We start from the raw sequence: 27,615 nt of genomic DNA, 5'->3' as shown, positions 1-27,615 counted from the left end.
TTACAAACAAGTTAAACAAGATACTCACAGTAAAAGGAGCCTTTAGTTACACTACTCAACTTATTTCTGCAATCTTTATTGGTGCAGCTGTCAATCATAGTCTACATGGCTACATTTGCAAATCAGATATGTTTGCACAAAAACAATTTAGTTTATAATCACATAGAAGTTACTTTATTGCCAGCTTTCCCCCATGTTTTATGCTAGTAGTCGCTTCAAAGTGGATCATCAGTATACTTAAAAATGGCCGCCGCTCTGACCATTCAGCTACGTTGCTTTTAATGGGAATGTCCATTCTACTTCTTTCTACAATGTTACATTCAACCCAACTGTAACACACTTGACTTTGAAGTCACATGTGGATAAAATACTATATCATCTGCATAAAGCCGAGATGCAATCCTGAGTTCCTAGAGATTCTGTTACACTGCGTTAAACATTTTTTCTATGTCTAATTAACATGTCTAATGGACCCAAACAACCTGTCCTTCCATAATTAATATATTTCGTTTGATCACAGTTTCCCAAGGATCAATGACAACAGTAGCTGTTGGATCAACCGCTGCTATTTTACTGGCTATCATAATCCTCGCTGCCTTCCTGTTGATTAGGTGAGCAGTTCAGCTTTACTGTGATTATATTCAGTAATGCATCTTACATTTGCTCAGTTGTTGACTAACTTAATTTGATGATTAATTTGTTTGTTAATTTATTTTTCTATCCAGAAGAAAGAGGTCCTCGACACAAACTAGTGAGCCTGGAGAGAGACCAGACAACGACGCTCAGGTGAGGAAGAAGAGCTCAGGTGTCACAAAGAGTTCACTCTCACTTTAAAAATGCATTTGAAAAGTTATCACGTCTTCTTAAAGTCTTCATGTCCCTTTTTGGATAGTTTCATCTGTTCATTTTTACAATGATTTAACTACTCACACTGGTTTTCCTTTAACCCATGCTGCTCGTTTTTTAAATTGCTCTTCTTATTTTAAACACTAGAGTTTGCTGCCATTTTGAACAGCTGATCTACATTTAATACTATGAAAACATTTACTTCAGTTCATCAGGTAAACATGGTGGAAGCGAAAAAGACGGAAGAAAGCGAGCGAGTAGCGAAAATTTCTGAAACTTTTGAAAAGTCAGTACTTTTTTGCAGTAGTCAAGGGGGAAGGGATCCTTTTCGGCGATGAAAGAGTCTTAAGTTAGAAAAACACTGTTCAAACCAAACATCTGTCCCCCATTTTGTTCACAGGCACATGATGTTTTTCTGGTCCAGAAACACAGATTTTCTTGCAATGTGACTTGTTGAAAATTACACATTTACTATTGTTGACCTCTAATATGCCGCCCCGGCTTTATCTAGCCTTTCTCTTTCTTAAACTATAAGGACAGAGACACTGTTACCAACACTGTGGGTGATGTGGCTTTGAGCTTTGGCTCTTTCATTGTTTGAGGATGTACACCTCTACATCCACAGATACATGTTAGCAGTTTGTAAATGAAACTTCATTAACCTCTGCTGGTGACCAATCGAGATTACAACAACAAAAACAGAAGTGACCTCAAACCTGTGGTTCACTTTTTGACTTTGAAGCTGAGGTTTGATGCCACGACATGAGATATTGGAAAGAATGAATGCAGGGAATTTGTAGCGTCTGGCGAGATAATTGCAGAACTAGCCCCCCACCTGAAACCCTCCAGATGCTTTACTATTTGGTCATTTGTAATAAAGGCCAACAAAAATTGTACTTATCCAATAGATCCTTAAGTACTCTTGTTTATTGGTGCAGAGTGCAACAGCGGAGCAGCAGGAAGAGCTTTGCTATGCCAGCGTGAGCTTCTCTAGAAACCAGGAAGAGGTTCTCTACTCCAACGTCAGCTCAGCTCGGCCCCACAGACGCAAGGAGGAAGAGGAGGATGTGGAGTACACAAGTGTCAAATTTAAGAGTGCCAGTGCTACCAACGAGTGAGTCCATGATAATCTTTCTCTGTTACATAAAGTTTAGAACGGTCACTGCTTTTATTCCCACTGTTTTCCTGTCATTTAAACCTGTTCTTAGTTAATATTGTGAGCTTTCTGTTTTTCATTCACAGATCAAGAGGTCAAGGAGCAGTGGATGATTTATCTGCACTGTACAGCAAAGTCAGCAAACAACCAAGAGTATGAACACAACCATGATCTGTGATCTGTTACTTTACAGTGTTAACACAAATGTATGAATATGAGGTTTGATATACTGTATTTACCATCGTTATGATGTCCAGCAGAGTACTAGTATCAGTTAGCCAATGGGTGGTCAGCTTGTAATATATAAATAGCCTTTAAATACAGAATTAGCTTCAAAATGTTACTTAGTTGTAATATTTTACTGCCAGTGCTAGCAGCTTTCAAACATGGTAGAATTATAAAGTATATGTATGTCAAATAGTATTAATTTTGTAAAAGAAGTTTAAATGAACATATTAATATAGTTGGTGGGATGGGAGTGGTCTGCTGTTCTGCACCCCCTTTCTCAAGAAGATAAACCAAGAAGAAGTCAGAAGAAACTGTGCTCTTCTACTTTGTCCGCATTGGTGATCTTGACCCTTGAGCAAACTGACGCATATGGACAGAAATTCATTGTTCTCATCATTTTCTTTATTCATTCCATTCAATTTGTTCATTAATTGTGTATTCATTTATTTTGTTTTTAGTAGTTTTGGTTATGCAGTTAGTCCAATAAATATTTCATTTATAAAGAATTTGATGCAAATTTGGCTGCGCAGCATTAGGTACGGTAATGTCGATTGGTCGCTCGGTCAGTCGTTCCATCACTTCAGTCCAACACTTCGGTCCAGACTGAAATATCTCAACAACTATCACCATGAAAGGTTTTACTGACATTCGTTATCCCTTGAAGATGAATCATACAGACTTTGGTGGTATCCTGACTTTTAATTTAATTTGTCATACACTTTGATTTATGATTAAATGCAACAACCATCCTCTGCTTTACTTTGTGTTTACCTCTTATTACCAAACCTGTTAACACAGATAAACCTGCTTAACATCAGCATGCTAGCATTGTTAATGTGAGCATGATAGCATGCTGTTGTTAGCATTTAGCATAGAGCACCACTGGGCCTTAGTGCAGCCTCACACAGCTTGTTTTCTGTTGCTGGATTGTTCTATTATTAGTTTTGCATCACAATGCTTTGTTATGTTGACACCAGAAAGCATGTTTCTGTCTTTACATTTTCTTAAACTCCTTAATATCTCATCAGTAGTTTACCTTACTATCAAAACATTGTTGATTTGACTAACTTCATGCTGATGTTCTCATTGAACATGTCTGTCGTTTCTGTCTGCAGTAATGAAGGAAGCAGGTTTTGTAATAAGTATTATCAATAACCCCAGATGTTCTTTTGAATTAGACCACAACTCCTCCAAAGAGGAAGCCATGGTGTGCAAGACGGAGAACTCACCTTAACATCTGCCTTCCACACTGATTAAAACTTTCCTTGAGGATCATGATAATTACCAAAGTTCTTTACGTACATCATGTCTCTATTTATGGCTCAGTTATCCGGCATCCAGCCCAGTAACCCAGTTAGACTGGGGCTGTTAATACATTGTACCTGACTTGAAGTATGTGTGAGAAAAAGGAATAATTCTTGTGTCAGAGCAACACAATGTCCCTCTCGCTGTCATTTTCTTAGAAACATAATTTCAAGAAGTGCATGCATTCTTTGCAAAACAACTGCAAGAATCATTTCTTCATTTCAACTTGAGTATTTAAAGTCCTTCGTCTGCTCATGCATATTAATAATGTAAAGAGGAAGGAAGCCAGGCCGGTTTTAAGCAGCAGCTTTGTACCAACCACGGAAGAAACAAGCTGCCTTCAAAGACGACTTCTCCTTTTAGTGAAGACGTGTTCATGATGACTTACTGACATAAAGAGTTTCTGATCTACCTGCTGATTCAACAGAGAGGAGCAGCTATGAGTTCAACAGCAGCAGCCAGTGGATTTGTCGTCTTCCTTCTCTCTGTACAAGGTACTGTACATCTACATTTATATTCTTAAGGCTGTAAGCGCACCTCAGAAAAACAGAGGAAGTTGTGTTTTTAACACCAGCAGCATCACTGTACACTTGTACTTTAACATTATAAACTTTATAAACTGAAGAGTTGTGCACCATTAAAGACAGTAAAGTTGTGTTTGTGTGGATGGAAGTCATGACTGTACAAACATTAACAAAGAAAAAATGCCCTGAATAATTTGTTTAACAAAATTGAACCGCTCTGTGGAACTTCCTACAATCATTCAGCCAGCGTTTCTATGCATTAGACCACATTTATTCATTTTGAGTCTCTTTGTGGTTGTTTTGGCCCTTCATGGTCTTTTTGCATCTCCTTGTAGTCACTTTGTGTCTATTTGTGGATGTTTTTACCCTTTTTGAAGTAGTTTTTCATGTATTTGTGGTCATTTAGAGTCTCTTCCTGGTTGGTCGTATCTCTTTGAGTGACATCTTGTAAGTGAAGGACAGAGCGGCCCCTGACACTTTTGGCCCCTTCAGTGATGCAGTAATGATTGTGTTTGAAGTAAAAATAAAAATAACCTTCAATAGTTTCCCAACTGCAAACACCAACGAAGCAGAGAGCACTGCTGCGAGGAACTGAACTCAGGAGTGTTACAGTTAATGAATTAACTGCCAGGTGCTGCAGAATTAAGATTTTTTGGTTTTAAAAGAGCAAATTTGAATTTGAAAATTGTATTCACATCTGAAGTGTGTATTTATGTCGACCTTTAAAAGCCATTTACAGTGTAATGCTTAAAAAAGCTGTCAGTGATCTGTTATTTGCATATCACACTATTAGCCAACGCCTCAGTGTTCTGCTTTTCTCTACAGTTTGTATTCACACTCTGCAGCAGCCTGATCACAGACAGAAAACCACCCAGCTGTGAAGACTGTTTTTATCATGAACTGTTTCCTTCTAATATCTAAACTTCAGCTTCTTTATCTTGTCCACTGTGTTTAAGTTGACAGGTTCAATACATTACTGTTCCTTTAAACTGCAGAGATCATGTGTACATCGTTGACTGTTTCCTTAAATTATATATTCTCATGTTGAACTCAATAATTTGCATATTTTTCAATACCTCTGTTAACTCTAGCACAAACCAGAAACAACCTTGAAACTTGATCTACAGTATGAACCCATTTTTAAAAACAAACAAAAGTCCCCGACAAAGAAGTAAAAATTATAAGAACAAAGGTGACACAGAATAAAACTGCAGTAAAACAGTTTTCTAAAGTTTGCTCCACCACCCAAAAACAAGTTGGTGCTATAAGATTATCTTTGTCTCAGACTGACTTAAAGTGGGATGTTTTGAGGAACGTAGCTTCACACACTGAAGCACCTTCACTACAAATGAGAGTCTGTCCTCTGATGTTGTCCTGAGTCTGACTGTGGTTCCTGATGTGCTCTGTGTTACAGTGATACAGAGTCAGGATGGCTGGAGAGTGACTTACACTCCTACTGAGGTCTGTGCTGTAGAAGGATCAACAGTGGAAATACACTGCACCTACACATACCCATATAGAATACAGCACCGTGATATCAAGGAAGCATTCTGGTTCAAAGAGAAAGGTGGTGAACCTGTGGATCTGAGAACAGACTCTGAGTATTCAGGTCGTGTGCAGTACAGATGTTATGAGAAGAAGTGCACTCTGATTATTACAAACGTGAGAAAGCGTGACTCAGCTAAGTACAAGTTCAGGTTCATGACAGACAAAGAAAAAGAGAAATATTCTGGTTCACCTGGAGTCGTCTTGTCTTTCACAGGTAACATTTTAATTCACATGTTAATCATCTCCAAAAGTTCAAAAATCTAGAAAACTAGAATATAAATCTCTGGTGTGAATGTTGACAGTTTAATAAAATAACATTCCTGTTCCTTCTTCACAGATCCAGGTCTCCAGGTGAAGGTGAGCAGATCAGGCACCCGGTCGTTGCTGGAGTGTCACAGCAGTTATGTTCTGCCTGATTATCCTTCCTACATCTGGTACAAGAATGGACAGCACATCAAGACAGGATCCTCTTCTTCTTATTACGCCTACTTTGGTCGTGCAGACAGCTACTCCTGTGCTGTAAGAGGATCTGAGAATCACTGTTCTCCTCCAGTGTGTAAGTTTACTCCACTGTGTCAGCCTGTGGAGGTTTAAGACCATTTCATATGGCGGCACCAGTCTGCTACTGAATGAGAATTTATGGTTACCAAAAATATTAAGCACATCTGTTACAAACCTCAGGAGGTAGAGGAGTCGTCCACTGATCAGAGGGTCGGTGGTTCAATCCCTGGCCCCTGTTGTTTATGTGTAGAAGTGTCACACACACACTGATATAACAATACAATTACAATCACAGCTGTAAACACACTGGAGTCTCCTTAATGTTAAAGTAGACGTCAGATAAACTGTCTGTTGTTTTGAATTGTTTTGTTTGTGTTGTATTGGAGTTAATTTAACATTTTAAACTAAGACAGAATGCAGACTGTTGGTCTGAATAAGATGAAATTAATAACAGCATGTTTTTATTTCCCCAGAAATGAAACTCAAGCTTCACCCTCCACCTCCATTATTTAATACATCTGTTTTGTAGACACAGCATAATTATTTGCAAAACATAACTAGGAAGTGATCTTCCAGCTGGGTGTAAGAAACAATCAATAACTCCCTACAACAGCTAGAACTGAGAGGACAGACTCAGCTAACGACACAACCAGCATCTAAAGAGAAGAATGTTGATGAAGATTACAAATGATTAAAGGCTTGTTATTCTCAGTTTCCACCAGCAGGAGTCTCACCTGTGACAGATCCAGGATCAGCACTCTGGACAGCAGCTGTGATAAATAATTCTAAAAGAAAAAAGAGAAAAATATATTAAAACAGTCAATAGTCTTTGATAACATATTATATAATCTTTAACTATGTGTATTCATTTCTCCTCCAGATGCTCCAAAGCTTCCCTCTGTGTCAGTGAGTCCCTCTGATGAGATAGTGGAGGGCAGTTCAGTGACTCTGACCTGTAGCAGTGATGCTAACCCAGCAGCTACATACACCTGGTACAAGAAGGATGGATATTCATCGTCTCGTCGTCTCAGTAAAGAACCTCAGCTGGTCTTCAGCTCCATCCAGTCCTCTGACTCTGGACAGTATTACTGCACAGCTGAGAACCAGCTGGGGACGAAGACATCTGAATACTTCTCTATTCACGTTCAATGTGAGTGAAACAGTTTATTCAAAGATAACAAACATCTTCAATCTGTCCAGTCTTTGCAGGAGAAGATTTCACTGATTATAACTTGTTGCAGAGGCTCAATAATTACAGGCTGGCTACTCAGAGTTACAATCTCAGAGTGTGCATCTGCTAGAATGCTCTCCCTATGTTCCCCAAGTCTTGATGTACATCATGATGCCTGAGACAGATGATCAATTTGCTGCACTTTAATCCAATACACACTTGCCTGTGTGTATGTGTGTTAGTATGTGTGTGTGGTTCTGAAAAGGTAAACAATACAATGTTAATGTTAACAACAGTTTACTTATAATAAATGCCATAGCCTTAAATAGCTGCATATCCTACAACTCACAACCAAGCTAACAAAAGTGAAAGTATCCTAGTCACAGTGAGCATAACACAACCTAGGACTTCACCTGCTATTTAAATAAGCCTTCAATAAACTGTATGCATCCTTGTCAGCAATATGTACATACAGGTCAAATTATAACAAACTAAATCACGCATTTCTACCGCTATTTATACACCCCATAATAACAGAATCATGCTGCTCTCACTCACTAACATAGAGACCATTAGAACCTAATCGGCCAAGTCTGTGACAGAGCCCCTATTGGCTGGACCCTGAAATAGCCAGTCCTGTTATGTCCTTCAAATCATAACTACTTTCTTCAGCTCTACTTGCTTCACATTCAGTCTGCTGTAATTCACTGAGCAGCTTCAGGAGATTTTAAAGGTTTTATGCTGTTTTGAGACCCAGATTCAAACCATCACACATCAATTTGTCAGACCACCTTCAAAGTCCAAAATGTTGATACACACAGCCATTCAGTTTTGTATTCAAATACTACATGTGTTTCTGTATTAACACAATCTTAACCTGGAATAATCTCTGTTAACATTTCTCCTCCAGATGCTCCAAAGCTTCCCTCTGTGTCAGTGAGTCCCTCTGATGAGATAGTGGAGGACAGTTCAGTGACTCTGACCTGTAGCAGTGATGCTAACCCAGCAGCTAACTACACCTGGTACAAGGAGGATGTAAATCCAGACCCTCCTCCTCTCAGTAAAAAGCCTCAGCTCGTCTTCAGCTCCATCCAGTCCTCTGACTCTGGACAGTATTACTGCACAGCTGAGAACCAGCTGGGGACGAAGACATCTGAATACATCTCTATTAATGTGACATGTGAGTGAAACAGTTTATTCAAAGATAACAAACATCTTAAATCTGTCCAGTCTTTGCAGGAGAAGATTTCACTGATCATAACTACTTTCTTCAGCTCTACTTGCTTCACATTCAGTCTGCTGTAATTCACTGAGCAGCTTCAGGAGAGTTTTAAGGTTTTATGTGGTTTTTAGGATCCAGATTCAAACCGTCACACATCTGTTTGTCAAACCACTTTCAAAGTCTGAAATGCTGATACACACAGTTATTGACAGTTTATTATTCAAATACCACTTGTTCCTCTGTATGAAAACAATCTTGATTTAGAATAATCTCTGTTAACACGTCTCCTCCAGATGCTCCAAAGCTTCCCTCTGTGTCAGTGAGTCCCTCTGATGAGATAGTGGAGGGCAGTTCAGTGACTCTGACCTGTAGCAGTGATGCTAACCCAGCAGCTAACTACACCTGGTACAAGGAGGGTGAAGACTCACCAAAAGCATCAGGACAGATCTTCACCATCACTGACTTCAGAGCTGAACACAGTGGGAATTATTCCTGTGAAGCCCAGAACAACAGAGGACGTAGTAACTCCACCTTACATCTGATTACTGTGTCGGGTAAATCATTCTCATCAGGACCATTGACTTATCCTTTATCTTTACAAACAAGTTAAACAAGATACTCACAGTAAAAGGAGCCTTTAGTTACACTACTCAACTTATTTCTGCAATCTTTATTGGTGCAGCTGTCAATCATAGTCAACATGGCTACATTTGCAAATCAGATATGTTTGCACAAAAACAATGATTACTTGACGGTTATGGTAATCTGACTAACACTGGTCAAGACTCACATTACCTGCTTTCCCTGTAGCCCAGTGGTGTCTGACTTTATTGAACTTAGTTAACTAGTCAGCTAGGGGGGTTTAGGTAATTACTGTAAAACCTCTCCTCAGGGAGTCCTTTGAGTCTGTTTAGTTTCTATAGAAGTCAGCTTCAATAGTCGCAAAGACATCAGTATACTTAAAAATGGCCGCCGCTCTGACCATTCAGCTACGTTTCTTTTAATGGGTATGTCCATTCTACTCCTATCTTATTTCTACAATGTAACATTCAACCCAAGAGCAACACACTTGACTTTGAAATCAAATGATGGATAAAGTACTATATCATCTGCATACAGCAGAGATGCAATCCTGAGTTCCTAGAGATTCTGTTACCCTAAGTTAAACCTTTTTTCTATGTATAATTAACATGTCTAATGGACCCAAACAACCTGTCCTTCCATAATTAATATATTTCGTTTGATCACAGTTTCCCAAGGATCAATGACAACAGTAGCTGTTGGATCAACTGTTGCTATTTTACTGGCTATCATAATCCTCGCTGCCTTCCTGTTGATTAGGTGAGCAGTTCAGCTTTACTGTGATTATATTCAGTAATGCATCTTACATTTGCTCAGTTGTTGACTAACTTAATTTGATGATTAATTTGTTTGTTCATTTACTTTTTCTATCCAGAAGAAAGAGGTCCTCGACACAAACTAGTGAGCCTGGAGAGAGACCAGACAACGACGCTCAGGTGAGGAAGAAGAGCTCAGGTGTCACAAAGAGTTCACTCTCACTTTAAAACACTTTAAAATTCATTTGTCTTCATGTCTTCCCTTTTTGGGTACTTTCATCTGTTCATTTCCACAATGATTAACCTAAATGTCAATGTCACACACTGGTTTTTTTAGAAATAAACTAGAATTTGGCTTGAGCATGTTTCTAATAAATGATACTGTATGTGTTTTGCCCCTCACATTTTAAACACTAGAGTTATCTGCCATTTTGAACAGCTGATCTATTCAATACTATGAAAACATTTACTTCAGTTCATCAGGTAAACATGGCGGAAGCGAAAGACGGAAGATAGCGAGCGAGTAGAAAAAAATCTCTGAAACGTTTAAAAAGTCAGTTCTTTTTTGCAGTAGTCAAGGGGGAAGGAATCCTTTGCGGTGAAAAACACTTTGCGGTCTAAACATCAGTCCCACACCTTGTCCACAGGCACATGATGTTTTCTGGTACTGAAACACAGATTGTCTTGCAATGTGACTGGTTGAAAACCACACATTTACTAATGTTTGGCCCTTGACCTTATATATGTTTCTGTATACGACCCACAATCAAAGAAGTTTGCCACCCCGGCTTTATCCAGCCTTTCTCTGTTGTTGAGACGGATATGCTGTTACAAACACTGTGGGTGATGTGGCTTAGCTCTGTCATTGTTGGGGATGTACACCTCTACATCCACAGATACATGTGAGCAGTTTGTAAATTAATTAAACTTCCAGTCGAGATTACAACAACAAAAACAGAAGTGACCTCAAACCTTTGCTTCATTTTTTAACTTTAAAGCTGAGGTTTGATGCCAAGACATGAGAACTTGCAGAACAAGCCCCCCACCTTAAACCCTGCAGATGCTTTACTCTGTAGTCATTTGTAATACAAGGCAACAAAAATTGTACTTATCCAATAGATCCTTACGTACTCTTGTTTATTGATGCAGAGCGCAACAGCGGAGCAGCAGGAAGAGCTTTGCTATGCCAGCGTGAGCTTCTCTAGAAACCAGGAAGAGGTTCTCTACTCCAACGTCAGCTCAGCTCGGCCCCACAGACGCAAGGAGGAAGAGGAGGATCTGGAGTACACAAGTGTCAAATTTAAGAGTGCCAGTGCTACCAACGAGTGAGTCCATGATAATCTTTCTCTGTTACATAAAGTTTAGAACAGTCACTGCTTTTATTCCCACTGTTTTCCTGTCATTTAAACCTGTTCTTAGTTAATATTGTGAGTCACAGATCAAGAGGTCAAGGAGCAGTGGATGATTTATCTGCACTGTACAGCAAAGTCAGCAAACAACCAAGAGTATGAACATAACCATGATCTGTGGTCTGTTACTTTACAGTGTTAACACAAATGTATGAATATGAGGTTTGACATACCTTATTTACCATCGTTATGATGTCCAGCAGAGTACTAGTATCAGTTAGCCAATGGGTGGTCAGCTTGTAATATATAAATTGCCTTCCAATACAGAATTAGCTTAAAAATGTTACTCTGTAGTAATATTTTACTGCCAGTGTTAGAAAAGCATCTTATCAAGTACATTTTACTATAATCAGTCTTTACCAATCTCTACTCTGCTGTTCTTTTATATTGTTTTTATTGTTGAATATTGCCAATACTCTTTTTGAATTTTAACTAAAGGTTCTACACAATTTAGTGTTTTGTTTAAGTGCTCATCTCTCAGCATAAAGGTGCTAAATTGGACATTCAGAGCATTAATATAGCATCAAACAACTATTGTCTATGTAAATATATAGTGGACTGTTTTCATTCTGTGGCTACAGTTTGTTAAATGTATGTGACTGCACTGATCTATATTGTTTCAGTCAGTTGATAGTAGATAGTTTTGGAACCAGGTTCCTAAGGGAAATTGTATTTCTTCTTTAAACAGGCCAAATTATATTGTTTAAACTGTTTAAGCTTTATTTTTATATATAAATAAAGCAAATGTTGAAAAGAGAGGCAATTAATTTGAATTCATGACAAAGATTATCTGTAAATTATATGCAATTTTTAAAAGAAGCCTCATTCACTTCATCTTGGTGCCTGGTCTGTAAAAAAAATGTCTATTTAAATGCTTATGTCCTTTTTTTATCTTTTTTTTTTGCCACTCTAAACCATATTTTCCAACTTTTAAGTCAACTTGGATGACTTTTGCCAAGTGGGGATTAAGTCTTTTTTGGAGTCAGCCTCAAGTGGCCATTTTAGGAACTGCAGTTTTTGCCACGTCTGTAAAGTGAAGCCAATGCTGAAGTGTCTTAAACTTGCATTCTTTCTAAAGGCCACAAGGGGGAGACTCCTCTGGTTGCAAAACAAAGTCTGGTTGTATTGAAGTCTATGAGAAAATGACTTGTACATTGTAAACATGAGTTTATGGTCTCAATCTCTAGTTTCAAGTCTTCTTCAATTCAGCACGAATTTCATTTTGTAAATTATGGTCCCATCTATGAGTCCTTTCTTAGCTCCTTTAGCTTATGATACACTTGAACATCCTTTACCAAAGGAAAGAAGGTAATCCGCCCCAGAATCAATTAATGTTGACAAATATGAATAGACAGTGACCACCATTTTATTTTATTGCATATGTATTTATTTAATTAGAACACATAACAAATAAGTAAAAAAAAACCCACTAATAAATAAATAAAATAAACAGTAAATATGGCAAACTGTCAAACTAATTATCATTAACAAGAAGAATCTGTAAAAAAACAAGAAAAAAAGCTAGGCCTGTAATAAATTATTAAATTGTTAAAAAGCAAAATATAACCAAACGGTTGAATCTACATTATTGCACAAAGGCAATATTGATATTGAACAGTTGCACAGATATTGCACTTTCTGCTGAAGCTCTGTTGATTGGTCAGTGTGACAGCAGCAGGAAGGAAGCAGCTCTGTTTTTTCTCCTTCACAACTGAAGCAGCCTGTCACTGAAGGAGCTCTTTAAATAGCCTGCATGCTGTCGTGTGATAGATTTCATGGGACCATATTTAAGTTGCGCTTTTTTTTGTCCTTCTTTGTTGTGGTTTCCCCATGGCAGACCTACCTCAGTGACATCCGCCGTTGCATCATAATTACGTAGCTTAGTGAAAGTGGAGTCGGATTCTCTGAGTACAGTGGTTGTCTTTTCATAAATACCCCCCAAAATGCTCTTCTTAACATCTTTCCTTAGTAAAAGACATTAGGAGGTTATTTTAAGACTTGATGATGGGAAATGCCTGGCTGTCACAAGATCAAAGGGCTGATCAGCTCTTAGTTTTGACAACAAACATCCCATTTTGTAGAAATTCCTATTTTTATGTGTAATTGTAATACTTTACGCTCGATTGTTTGCTATGTTGTGCAAAGAAGGTTTAATCTCAAAACATATCTTGTGTGATTGAATATAATAAAGCTTATTTATGTAACACATATCACAACCAGCAGCAAAGTGTTTCACAGACATAAAAACAACGAAGAATAGAATACAATGCCAGATAACCGCACAATTCCACATAAATATACAGTACCAGTCAAAGGTTTGGACACACCTTCTCATTCAACTACTTTGAAGAATGTAAAATATAAAACATATTCTGGTTTGTTGAGCATTTGTTTGTTTACCACATGATTCCATATGTGTTCCTTCATAGTTTGGATGTCTTCAATATTAATCTACAATGTAGAAAAAAATAAAGAAAAACCATTGAAGGAGAAGGTGTGTCCAAACTTTTGACTGGTACTGTATATTTACATATTATGAAACTACAAACAGCCTACATATCGGCTCTAACAGGAAGTCACTGTTTCCGTGACTAGCTGTTTCTGTGACTTCCTTTTTCTGTGACTTCCTGATTCTTCTTTGCAGGCAGCTGAATATTGTTCAACTCGGCCACATTTTTAATTTTTTTTTACATACTTCATTTCAACCCGGGGATTTACAGACAACCAGCTGCACATGCATGGTAATTATGAAAAGAGGAAGCAAGACTTTTGTTTTATCAGCTCATACAGATAAAGTGTCCTTAAGAAGAGACAAGTTCTCTTTTGAGACAGTATCCCTCCTTTGAAAAACTAAACTGACATGTTTTAACACAAAGAGAGATGAGCGCAGGAGATATGAGATTAATAGCAGCCGTGAGTGGGTTTGTCATCTTCCTGCTGTCTGCGTCAGGTACTGTAAATCTACATTTATATTTATTACATTTATATTTGTATTGCAGGGCTGGGTTGCACGAACAAGGATTCACTAAAAACCCGATTGACTTAAGATAATGAATCAAAACTATTTTAAGATGAAGAAAGATTCAATTTAACAGCGGTTTAGTTCAAATTTAAACTCGAATTTAAAATGTGATCCAGTATAACCTTTCGACTGACCCTCCAGGAGGTTAAACTTTTTGAATTGTCACCTTTTTGAGATGGATTGAGCAAAATAATCACGTTTCCTTGAAGATAGTTAAGGGACAGACCCAGTTGAGTTGTATGATGCTGCTGCTGGAATTCTATTAAGAAACCTGTTCAGAAAGGAAACTGATGTGAGCTGAACAGTAAATTGGACAGTGTCTTTTTATCCATAATGTGCTTTTGTCTGTTTTTTTTTTTTTAAATCATCTGTTATTTGGCCATATTGCTTCATCAAAGAATGCACACAAAGTTTTTTCTTTATTTATATTATTAATTCAATAATTATTAACTTTAATTAGAGCTAATCTTGGATTGTTAATTGTAAAAAAAAAAAAAAAGAAAAGTGAAATGTTATTATTTTCCAGTAACTCCTTCACTGAAAACAGCAACATGAACTCTTCTCACCGAGCCTCACTGTGTTCATTACATCCATTTAAAAATGAATGAAGTTCTGCTTTAATATGAGGGTTCATGCTTAATTCATTGTGTAATCATTAAGCAGTTATTGGTCACCAGATCACCAGTAGATTTGATGGTGTTGTGATACGATGTGATATTTACCTCTAAAACCCTGTGACGCTTTCTAACTTGAGACAAAAAATGGATCATTAAGTAATTAATGTTATTCAGGTTCAGGTTATCTGAGTACGCAGGAAGTTTAAAATAGTCAGTGGAATTAAACCACCAGTCTTCATTCTGCTCAGCTGGCTGGACTGAGAGTGAATCTCCCTCAGTAGAAAAATAAGGACCAACATACTGGTGGTTCACCTCACAAGAGTTTCACTTCTCTCTTCGGCATTTCTCTGCACTGTTACACGCCTCACCTCACAACAAACAGGAAACCAAGCAAGCAAGCAGATCATTTTTTCCACTCGGCTGATAATTAATATTCAGTGTCATGAAAGTTTGGATCTATTCCTGTTTCATCACTGCGCCTTCAAACATGTTCGAGGTGTTGATGTTTAACTCTCTACTTCCCTCTATTACTTTCACAAATATATATATATATATGACATTTATATCATATTATATTATTGGACAATATGGCAATATAAATATACATATTACCCATCAATCCTCATTTCATATCTGCATTTCACAAAAATACCAAATAAAAATAATATTCATTTGATTTAATAGTTTTTGTTGTTTATTTATAGTTTTTATATTTTATGATTTGTTGTTGGAGACAGGATTTTCTTAAACTATTAAGTGTCTCAAAAAAAAGACAAAAAAGGAAATTGCTAAGAGGCTAAATGAGACTACTTCACATTATCACACTGTCTAGTAGGTCGTAACAGACTTATTTAATAAACTCATGTTTATGTGACCGTGGTGTAGTTCCTTTATAGTCTAACATTAGCTTCTAACTTATTTTACTTCATAAATCATAAAAGTAGTGTTCATTTGTGATTATCTTGCTGAACAAAACATGTGAGTTTGTTTTCTGCAATAACCCAAAATCTAATGGAAAAAATCCAATTGGCTTGTTGTCAAGGGAACCAGTGTAATGCTAACTTCCTGGTTTGGCCTCATACACTGCATATAAGAAGTGGATGTAGTAGTAATTTTTAACCAGAGGTGTCAGGAGAGGGAGGAGTTAAGTACAGCCAAATGCTGAATAAGATATTTTTAGGCATCAAAATGTAATCTTGCATGAAGTGAAAACACACTGTGAAAGGGTTTTTAGACGAAAACATGATCACCTCCCAGACGGAAAACGGTTTGGCCTACAAAAATACATCATCCATGCAGCACTCTGTTGTCCCATTTTAACGTTTACCATGAAGGTGTATCATGAAGTGTGCAACACGCTCAACTCTGTCCCTTGATGTCATGAGTCTGATTGTGGTTTGTGGTTTCTCTTACAGTGATTCAGGGTCTGAATGACTGGGGGGTGACTTACTCTCACACTCAGATCTGTGCCATAAAAGGATCAACGGTGGAAATACACTGCAGCTATACGTACCCATCCAGAACAAATTACGGTTACAGAACAGTTGAGAGGGCATTCTGGATTACTGACAGGTGGGAAGGACAACTGGTGGATCTGAGAACAGACCCAGAGTATGCAGGTCGAGTGCAGTACAGTTATGACAACAACCAATGCACTCTGAGAATCAGCGACGTGAGAGAGAGCGATCGGGCTGTGTACAAGTTCAGGTTCATGACAAACCGACCAGACGTGAGATATACCGGTGAACCTGGAGTCACTTTGTCCGTCACAGGTAACACTTTTTTGTTGTTTGTGTCAGCTCCAAGTGCTCAACATTTAGTAAACACTGCTGGTGTCTCCGATGACAGTTCATATTTTTGGTTTCTTTACAAATCTAGGTTTACAGGTGCAGATCGGCAAAATAAGTTCATGGACAAGCAACTGTAAATCGGTTAAACTTAAGTGTCACAGCAGTTGTTTAACTGACCAAACTTCCTACATCTGGTACAAGGACAGAAAGAAGATGAAAGAGTCAGGCCAGAACTCATCAGGCTGCTTTTATCGTGGAGAAAGCACAGCCTGTGCTGCAAGAGAACATGAGGCCTCCCTGTCGCCGTCACTGTGTGAGTTTCCTCCATGGACTTCCTCTCACTTTGCTGTTTAGCTTCAAGCTTTCACATGTGTTTTTACATGAGCGACATCGTGCACAGCAATGCAATTAATTATTCTTTTTTTGTGTCATTTTTTCAGGTGTTTTTGATACAAACTGCAACAGAGTGGCATACGCTGACAGAAGAATCTGTGCCTTCAAAGGCTCGTCTGTGGACATTTCTTGCAGACATAATTATAATTATGTCAGATATAAATTCTGGTTCAACCCTGAGCGTAATCATCATTGGCGGGATCACACACAACCTGAGGACCTTACAAAAGACTTTCACTATAAAGGTCGTGTTCGGTTCCGTGCAGAAGAGGAAAGACGCTCCACTTTGACAATCACTGACCTGAGAGAGAACGATTCAGCCGAGTATCACTTCAAATTCACAACAGAAAGATTTGAATTGGGGAGCAGTTCACCTGGAACAACTCTGACCGTCACAGGTACAAATGAACACAAAGTGATCCTGCAGTTAATGTAGCAGAAACCTCAGTATTCATCATGATGATTATGTGCTTTCTGATTAAAGGGAGGGTTGGTAATCTTTGTAATATTTGTTGAAAAACACGGAGGCGCCAGGGTTAGCACTAGCTGAAAACCGAAGCTAGCACCTGCTCTCCTCTCGGCAAACTAGTCTCCCAGTGGAGGAGTGAGGTGGAGGGACTGCTGGGTTAAATCTTGTATCATTTGTTGTCTGATAAACAGTTAATCCTTAAAATTCAGCACCCCATGCCATATCATAATTGTCTCTTTGGCTCAGCTTTAAATTCTAGTTGAAAGCAAAGTTTAACACACAGAAAAGTGAAGAGGTAAACGTGATTTTTAACAAATATGGAGCCTAAGCACGTTGATGAGATAAATTAGTTTCAGTTAACAGTGTAACATTGGATGGACCATTCACAGAGTTGAGTAAGAGATGTACATAAGAAAGTGGTAGATTGTGCATTGTGTCATTTAATGTCGCATCTGCTGTTCCTTGTTCACAGATTCAGATTTACAGGTGCAGGTGATCTGGTCTTCAACGGGTCCAAGGCTGATTTGTCACAGCAGCTGTCTTCCTATCGCCCGTTTGTCATTTGTTTGGTACAAGAATAAAACAAAAAAGATCCAGGGTGAAACATCTACATTTTACAGAGGATACGTTGATCCCGCCGACAGTTATTCCTGTGCTTACCAGAGCTACCGCTCTCCTCCAGTGTGTGAGTTTACTCCACTCTCTCACAAACATAATGTCATCGGGTGGAAACTTTAAAGATGCTATAATCAATAGTTATTTTTTACAGAAACAACCTTTTTTATGTGATGTGACACACGTTAACCTGCCCTAAAGCATCCCCTGCTTTATGGTCTGTTTGACTCTAAATGGAGCATCATTTACTAAATGAACATCATGCTGTATTGAAGAAGACTTGAAACTAGAGATTGAGACCATAAACTCATGTTTACAATGTTTACTGAGGGAATAAATCATAGACTTCTATACAATCAGCCTTCTTTCTGCAATTAGAGGAGTTGCCCCCTGCTGGTCAATAGAGAGAATGTAAGCTTGAAGACACTTCCGAATCGGCTTCACGCAGAACATGAGGTTGCAGCCTGATCAGTAGTTGGTGGAACCATAGCTGGATTCTCGTGATATCACCAGATCACACGGAAAACCATCTTGTCAGGTTTCAAGTAATGCGTAATGAAATATGGATCAAAATGTGTGGCAGAGCAGACAGCTAGCAGCTTGCGCCCTTACATGACAACCACCTGTCACATACTGCAGCCATGCTCTTACTTATTAAAAACGTTTAAGCCTTGACATAGTATAAACGGGTGAATTGTAAAAAAATGTCATGAACAGGTATATTCATTTTAGAAACCATAATTGTTTTTGTACCAGTGTGTAAACATGTTTATTTCTGCTGTAAAGTTGGAGCAAATTTTGGACACAAACACAACTCACGATGAACACCATTGTGGCTTGTGTCGGCTGGATGTGAAAAGAGGCATAAGTTTGTCAGCTATGAGGTGATAATATCATGTCATGTGTTCACAGCTTGTTCCTGCTGGCAAAAAGAAGAGCATTTTGTTTGAATATCAGAGTCAATGTTCAAAACTGAAAATGCTCATTGCATCACAGCCTCAAACACGCAGTGCAGAATCATCTACTATCAACAGTGATAAACTCATACAACACTTTTTGCAAGGTCCAATGCAAAAAGTGTTGGAGAGAGATAGAATATAACATAAATCAAAGTGTATGGCAATAGTTTTCCTCAGCCAATCACGTTGCTCCTTTCAGAAGTCAGAACAGCTCTGCAAAACGACCCGGCACAACAGTACAGCAGGCATTTAAAGCATTATTTCATTCATTACATTAATGCTGAAATTTGATCGTGGAGATCCTGAAAGTCTGGTTACCTAGGTTACCCTAAATGTTATTATTTTAAACAATCCATAGGTGGAAGAAGTACTCTTTTTTACATTAGTTAAAGATGTAAAACTTTGTTACAAGTTAAAGCTATAGTTAAAAGCTATAGGGAAAAAGCACCATTGTCAGAATCATATACTGTATATTACACAGTATTAGTGGATTATAGTTATCGATGCATCAATGTGCTCATCACTTTAATGTTTTATCTGAACCTATAACAATACAATACATCATATTTTTATACTTAATTATATATTTTTTATTATCGTCTGAATCTGCAAAGTAACGAGCATCTTAAGTTACAAAACATTGTCGGATAAAGTAGCAGAAAGATGGAAAAAGTGCAAGTAGCTCAAAATTGTATTTAAGTACAATGCTTTAGTAAATGTAGTTAGTTACTTTCCATCAGAAGATAACGGTTTACTAAAAGTAAAAATGAAAGGTACCCTGTGGAGGTTTTGTCCACTGTTAATACTATAGAGCAATTTCGTTCACGAGTTTGTCCTTGTGCAAATGCAAACAAAACAACATGCAAACACACATGCTGGCTTCTAAATTCACCACCGATGTGATACCCAAACGAGTGTTATAATAAAATAAAGCAAACTTTGATGTAAGCATGTTTTTATTGTGATGAAAATGGTAAAGTTTTAATGTGTGTTCACATTGTCTCTTCCAGATGCTCCGACGGTTCCCTTACTGAAGGTTGGTTCCCCTGGTGAGATCATGAAGGACAATTCAGTGACTCTGACCTGTAGCAGTGATGCTAACCCAGAAGTTAAATACACCTGGTTCAAGGAGAACCAATCACTGCTCAGTAAAGAACCTGAGCTCGTCTTCAGCTCCATCCAGTCCTCTGACTCTGGAGAGTATTACTGCACAGCTGAGAACGAGCTGGGGAGGAAGACATCTGAACACATCTCTATTAATGTGACATGTGAGTGAAACAGATTATTCAAAACAACTTCAATCTGTAAAATGGTTGCATCTATTAGGACACATCAGCTCCAGTAGATGTTGAAGCATCACTGTCAACTATTGGGATTCATATTCACTGCACGGATTCAAACCATCATATTAATCCCTTGTCAAAAGTTTCAGATGCTGCAATACAACTTAATTCATAAAAATCTCACACATCTCCTCCAGATGCTCCAAAGCTTCCCTCTGTGTCAGTGAGTCCCTCTGATGAGATAGTGGAGGGCAGTTCAGTGACTCTGACCTGTAGCAGTGATGCTAACCCAGCAGCTAACTACACCTGGTACAAGGAGAACCAGATAATACTTCAGGGACCAGAAAGCATTCATCATTTCACCTCCATCAGCTCTGAGGACAGCGGGAACTACCACTGCCAATCTGAGAATCACTACGGACGGGTCAAATCTACGTCTGTCGCCTTAGACGTCCAGTGTGAGTACAAAACATTATCAAACCCCTTTTGACACTATTTAAAAATAGAGAATGTGGATGTAGAAAAATCTGACGCGTTTACGTCACATCATCAAGAAGCACACTTTAACCGTCCTACCAGCTGCAGATTGCAAAGAGTCACTTGGTTATTTTTCAACCTGGACCCTATTTCACAATATCTTTGTGCCTAAGTTACTAATAACAACAACAATTTCAGAAATTGGTCCAGTGTGGAATGAGAGCACTGTAGACAGTGTCATTAACGTCAATTAAAAGTGCTTGTTTTTACCTTGACAGGCTATGCTTGTTATTTTAAGTGCATCTCGCTCCTCATCAGTCACTTAGACATTGAAACATGGAAGAAAACAGTGGCCAGGTTGAAAAATACCAAAGTTACCCTCTAAGGGTATAAACCTGCAGTTACGTTCTTCACACAGAGGAGCGATTGTGGTCAACTTCTTATCAGCTAGAATGGATTTAAGGCAGTAAATCTTTCACTGTGGTAAAAAAGTTGAAAAGGCCGCCATGAGCTCCATCGTACATATATATAAACATGTTGCCATTATATATGCTGCCAAACTCTGCACACCTATTTAATGATTGTATATGTTTTTTTCTCCAGATGCTCCAAAGCTTCCCTCTGTGTCAGTGAGTCCCTCTGATGAGATAGTGGAGGGCAGTTCAGTGAATCTGACCTGTAGCAGTGATGCTAACCCAGCAGCTAACTACACCTGGTACAAGGAGGGTGAAGACTCACCAAAAGCATCAGGACAGATCTTCACCATCACTGACTTCAGAGCTGAACACAGTGGGAATTATTACTGTGAAGCCCAGAACAACAGAGGACGTAGTAACTCCACCTTACATCTGACCGTTTTGGCAGGTAAGTAATGTGGGTTCACTTTCTCTCTTTACAACAGATTTTATTTGGTGTTGGCAGAAGACCCTCACATATCCTTGACCTAACGTCCTTCATTCCCCTCATCAATCGTCAGTATTTCCTTTTGATTTTCCAGGAGCATTGAAATCAGCAGCCGCAGGGACAATCACTGCTGTTCTTCTGGCAATTGTGCTCCTTGCTGTCTTCCTATGGATGAGGTGAGCAATTCGACGGCTCCAAGATTGTGTTCACTAATGCATCTTAAAATATTGTCATCTGTTTTACTAAATCTAGCAGTTCACCCGTACAGTTGTTTGTCCTCCAGGAGAAAGAAGTCCTTCACACAGCAGTCTAGTGGTGGAGAGAGACCCAACAACAGAGCACAGGTGAGAAAAGAGGAGTTTAAGTATGTAAGTGCAAAAGAAAACATCTGCTTTGTTTTACCGCTTTTGCCTAATTTCTTCGCCTTCAACCCTTTCACTGCTGGGTGTTATTTCAACACAGTCTCAGGGCAGTTTGTGAAATAGTCACAAAATGCAATCTATTGGTTTTATGTACAGGGATACGAACAGCATGACCACATTAAGTTCAACAAAACAACATACAGTTAGTTTTAGCCAACAAAACCACAAACATTGAAATTGTTTAAGTTGTTTGATTTTGCCATTTTGTTCAAAGTCTGTTGTTTTTTCTTCATGTCAAACGTTCTATGCTGCCACATTGACCAGGACTCCCTTATAAAAGAGATGCTTGATTATTATTAGTCTTTATTTAAGAGCAACTAAACCCCCAAATTGATTATTATTGATGTTGATGGATTCAAGTGCAAATTTGTAGTGAAGTGCAAAGTCTCTTTCTAAATATGCACAGTGACTGCCCTCTACTGGGTGAACCTGGCTATTGCAAATGAATATTGTTATAAGCTGATCAGGAGCCAGGTGACGTATATGAACCACAGACTCGACACAAAAAGTGGACGTAGTCATCGTGACATCACCGTTTTTTTAGTATCGCTCGGCAACAAAAATAACGCTACAAAATGAAAGTTAGGTTTAGGAAAAACATTATGATTGGGCTTAATATTGCTGCACACAGTTGGGTTAAGGCAACAAAATGAACGTTAACAGCTGGCAGCTGCCTCCATATAAGACGGCAAACTCTGGTTCTGACAATGTGAAGCCAGTGCTGAATTGTCTTAAACATGCATTCTCTCTCCTGTCCATCAGGGGGCGACTCCTCTGGTTGTATAGAAGTCTATGAGAAAATGACTCTACTTCTCTCTTGATTTATTCCCTCAGTAAACATTGTAAACATGAGTTTATGGTCTCAATCTCTAGTTTCAAGTCTTCTTCAATACAGCATGATGTTCATTTAGTAAATGATGCTCCATTTAGAGTCAAACAGACCATAAAGCAGGGTATGCTTTAGGGCGGGGCTACTGTGATTGACAGGACCAGACGCTACCTCTACCAGAGCCGTATACGGCGTCTCTACGTCACCCCTCCTCAGTCCAAATATGGTAACTTCTGTTCACTGGTTGCAAAAAAACAAGATGGCGACAGACAAAATGCCAAACTCCAGGCTTCAAACCGCAGCCCGAAAACCGATGGGGATAATTCCTGTCCCTGGACACAAAACCAATAGATTGCATGTTGTGACTACTTCACAAACTGCTGCAACACCATGTTTTGTCCAAAACTTTAGTATCAAAGTTGTTTGGATTACTTCCAAAAGAAAAAGCATAAATTGTTGTGCCCAGAAACCTCTCTGGTGAAGAAAATGTACAAAAATAAATATATTTGAAGAACAGCCTCCTCAAGTCCATCAGGTAATTTGCTGTGATGTCATTTGTGCATAAGGGTAACAACAAATGTGGTTATGCTCGAATTGTGTTTGCACCTTCAGCTAAACATGGATGTAGTGTATGACGTCCCGCCTGCTCCAACAATCAGACAACCAGAGAAGATCATCTCCTCTACTCCAGCGTCCGCTTCGCCCAGAAGCAGGAAGACGCCCTCTACTCCAACGTCAGGCCAGCTCGGGTCCACATACGCACCCAGAAAGAGGACGAGGAGGATGAGGTCGAATACATTAATGTCAAAACTGACAATGCCTGTAGGGCCCCGCTGTGAGCAGCACATTTTAATCTCTATCTGATTTTTTTATTAAAAATACACATTAGGTTAGAAACTGGCACTGTTTTAATCCTCTGTTCACAGAACAAGAAGTCAAGAAGACGGGGAGGATTCTTTAGCTCTGTATAGCACAATCAACAGATGAACACAACATGGATCTGTAGTCTGCTATTCATGTTTTTTTTTTCAGGTAGCAACACTGAAGTTAGAAATACTGTTAAAATAAAAAAAATAAAAAAACATAGGTTTTCTAAATACCTTTTTTGTGTTTGGTCAGTGTTTCTGTCACGTTTGCGTGACTCTTATTGCATGGGGGTTGATATATTTCTGCACCTGCGTTTACCACTTTTTCCCTTTCTTTATTATAATTTGGGTGAACTGAAACTTTGACTGCCACAACAATACATTAGCATGCTACAAAACATAATTCATGTATATTGAGGGGATAAAATATACTTACAATACACAAACATTTGTGTTTCATTTGTTTATTTCACCCTATTCAAGTTCTTTATTGTCATATGCACGGCAGGAAGCATGAAAAACCCAGCAATCAAAAAATAATAATTATAAAACTTTTTGGGGATAATGCAAAAAGGGAAATAATATATATATATATATATATATATAGTACCAGTCAACAGTTTGGACACACCTTCTCATTCAACTACTAGAATCTAAAATATAAAACATATTCTGGTTTGTTGAGCATTTGTTTGTTTACCACATAATTCCATATGTGTTCCTTCATAGTTTGGATGTCTTCAATATTAATCTACAATGTAGAAAAAAATAAAAAATAAAGAAAAAACATTGAATGAGAAGGTGTACTGTATATACATACATATATTTGTATAATTGTGTTTAATTATTTGTATGGGAACTACTCATTTTAAATGTTTGCGTTAAAACACATAAAGTTAGAGACTTTTTAGCATCAATGCAGCGGAACATCAAAAAAAACACACATTAGATATCCATTACAGTACTTGCAACTGTCACTTCTGGAGTGAGAGTAGCTGTGCAACGCAGACCAGAGGCACAGGTGAGCGTTGCGCGCACAGGTGAGCGTTGGTTGCGCGCACAGGTGATAATGGTGAGCGTTGGTTGCAACAGGTGATAATGAAGACTGTGACTGCACCTGTGGGTGGGAGGGGCTGAGTTTGTTTGAGTGTGTGGATGTTTTTTTGCGCTCACTACCGGAGGGTCGGTGACCGGCTGTGGACGGTGGAGACCGGCGGCGGGTTGTTGGGCCGAGGAGGTCATGGTTTGCGGGGATGTACTGGAGTGTACTGCTGCACCTGGATACGCCTGGGAGGCTCGCGACCCCTCGACAAAGATGAGTTATTCTAAAAAGACTTTATCAATTTGGAATTGTTTCTCTTGTCTGTGCTGATTGTGTTTCATCCTAAATGTTATTGATGGCTGGTTAAATGGCTATTTTAGCAACGTTTTTAGCAGAAGGGACATTTGTTCTTGAACCCTACATGTATGGTTTTCGTCTCTTTTTTCTTTGCATTTTGTCTCCCCAGTCAAAATAACTGCAAGTGCTACAGGTAAACAGTAGGCTTATAGAAGTTTTTTTTTTTTTTGCAAGGCTACAGATGACTAAATACACAATATTTCCATGTCCAAGATTCAATTTTAAAACAATACCAGAGAAAATATATATTTTACAAATGTTTCTCTGTCGAGATGTTTTTCAAAAAGGCCATTTGGAGAACCTAAATGATGCAATGTAACCATGGTACGCCTGAACGCACAGTGATAATTGTGGGCTCTAATGAAAGTGTGTATGAAAACATGTATGTATCCTATCCCATATTCAGATTCGCTGTAAGCAATGCAGACACAGAGTAACTGAAGCATAACCATGGGGCTTTTTTTCCTTCTTGAAACTAAACTCGGTGCATATAAGAGTCAGCGAGGGTCTCTCTGAACGCCTTCTGATGCATACGGTATTTCACCTTTACCTGCTGCAAAGTCTTGGTGAATGAGGAATGCGTTCACAATTGACTCTTCGCCAAGCCCCGGACCTTGGTGAAGAGTTCCAGTATGGAGGTCATGTTCAGGTCCTCAAAACAGAGAGAGAGGACACGTCATTCTTAGAATCCCTGACCTGATGGAGAGGCATTCAGCTCCGTATCACTTCTTCAAATTCAAAACAGGAAACTTGGAATGGAAAGTAGTTTACCTGGTACAACTCTGACTGTCACAGTATGGGCCTACTGATGAACACGCACCTACATAGTACAGGCCGACCTCTGACCCTTCGGCGTTCCGGACGACTCCTGTCCCGTCGGCGTCCTCGGCAGCCGGTCCTGATCCGTCGGTGCCCCGGCCGACTCCTGTCCAGTCGGCGTTCCTGCCGTCTCCTGACCCTTCAGCGTTCCTGCCGACTCCTTACCCGTCGGCGTCCCGGCCGACTCCTGACCCGTCCCGGCGCCCCGGCCGACTCCTGTCCAGTTGCCATTCCTGCCGAGTCCTGTCCAGTCGGCATTCCTGGCGACTCCTGTCCAGTCGGTGCACCTGCCGACTCCTGACCTGTTGGCTTTCCGGTCGACTCCTGACCTGTCGGCGTTCCGGTCAACTCCTGACCCGTCGGCGTTCTGGTCAACTCCTCATTCCACGTCCCTAGAGCTAGTCTGTGATGCCGGGGGTCAGCACGCCCAGGTTCACGCCCCAGCCTGCCGCCCAGCTCACATTGCACCCGACTATGAGGAGACCCTACCAGGAGCTATTGCCCCCGACAACACAGCTCTCAGGATCACTGGGGCACACAAACCCCATCCACCACGATAAGGTGGCGATTCATTGGAGGAGTCTTAATCTTAATTCAGCTCCTTTCTAAACTATTGCTGGCTTCAACACTTTTTCTTTTTTTCCCTTTCCTACTCCTTAACACACCCTCCGTATCGAGACTGGGGCTCTGGCGGCAAGGGCTCTCGAGACTGGGGCTCTGGCGGCAAGGCGGGAACAGGAGCAGGGGGATGCTGCGGCCCAGCGGGAACAAGAGCAGGGGGATGCTGCGGCCCAGCGGGAACAAGAGCAGGGGGACGCTGCGGCCCAGCGGGAACAAGAGCAGCCGGGACGGGACCCGGGGAAGGCTGAGGCCCAGTCGGGACTGGAGTTGGCCGGAGCGCCGACGGGACAGGTGATGCAGGAGTCGGCCGGAGCGCCAACGGGTCAGGAGTCGGCCGGAACGTCGAAAGGTAGGTGCGAGGGATTGTGCTGATGAGGTGGGTGTGGCAGACGGGTGTACTGAGTAAGACTGATTAGGTGAGTGAGATGTGGAGTGACAGGAGAGAAGGGGCAGAGCTATGAGAGGCTGGGAGTGAACTGAGAGACAGAGTGACAAGATAAGATAAGATAAGATAATCCTTTATTAGTCCCGCAGCGGGGAAATTTGCAGTATGGAGTATGGAGGAAGAACTGTGACAGCTGATTTGTAAAAAGTTTTAATTCATGTTTTGTTAGTTCTTTTCTGAAGACGACAAACAAATCACTTTTAAAATGCTTGTTTTCTTAATGGAGCTCGGATCGATTGTTGCTCAGCTTTGTTTACATTGTAGCAGCACCATCAACACTCAAAATAACGTCATATAGGGGTTAATATGGCAGCATTGTTATTGTTTGTAGCAATAACAATGCTACAAACAATAGCATTTATCGTATACATTTATACACATAGTTTCGTCCAGTCTCTACTTATATCAGGTATCGTAGAGCTCTGGGTGAACAACTACG

General features: G+C 39.5%; 1 protein-coding gene across 1 annotated transcript; it reads left to right on the top strand.

Annotated features, from left to right (window-relative positions):
• Nucleotides 1-13,972: 13,972 nt before the first annotated feature.
• LOC129095304 (B-cell receptor CD22-like) lies at nt 13,973-25,221 on the top strand. The gene is made up of 12 exons (XM_054603700.1): nt 13,973-14,197; nt 16,302-16,658; nt 16,765-16,989; nt 17,117-17,467; nt 18,011-18,223; nt 20,123-20,380; nt 20,593-20,853; nt 21,476-21,736; nt 21,870-21,951; nt 22,059-22,119; nt 23,639-23,760; nt 25,074-25,221. Exons 1-12 carry the CDS (start codon nt 14,128-14,130, stop codon nt 25,219-25,221), a joined length of 2,409 nt encoding a protein of 802 aa, XP_054459675.1. The 5' UTR covers nt 13,973-14,127.
• The last annotated feature ends 2,394 nt before the right edge of the window (nt 25,222-27,615 follow it).

The sequence above is a fragment of the Anoplopoma fimbria genome, chromosome 9, assembly GCF_027596085.1.
Source record: "Anoplopoma fimbria isolate UVic2021 breed Golden Eagle Sablefish chromosome 9, Afim_UVic_2022, whole genome shotgun sequence".
Taxonomy (NCBI): Eukaryota; Metazoa; Chordata; class Actinopteri; order Perciformes; family Anoplopomatidae; genus Anoplopoma; species Anoplopoma fimbria.
The sequence above is the reverse complement of the archived record's forward strand: the minus strand, read 5'-3'. Positions and strand labels throughout refer to the sequence as shown.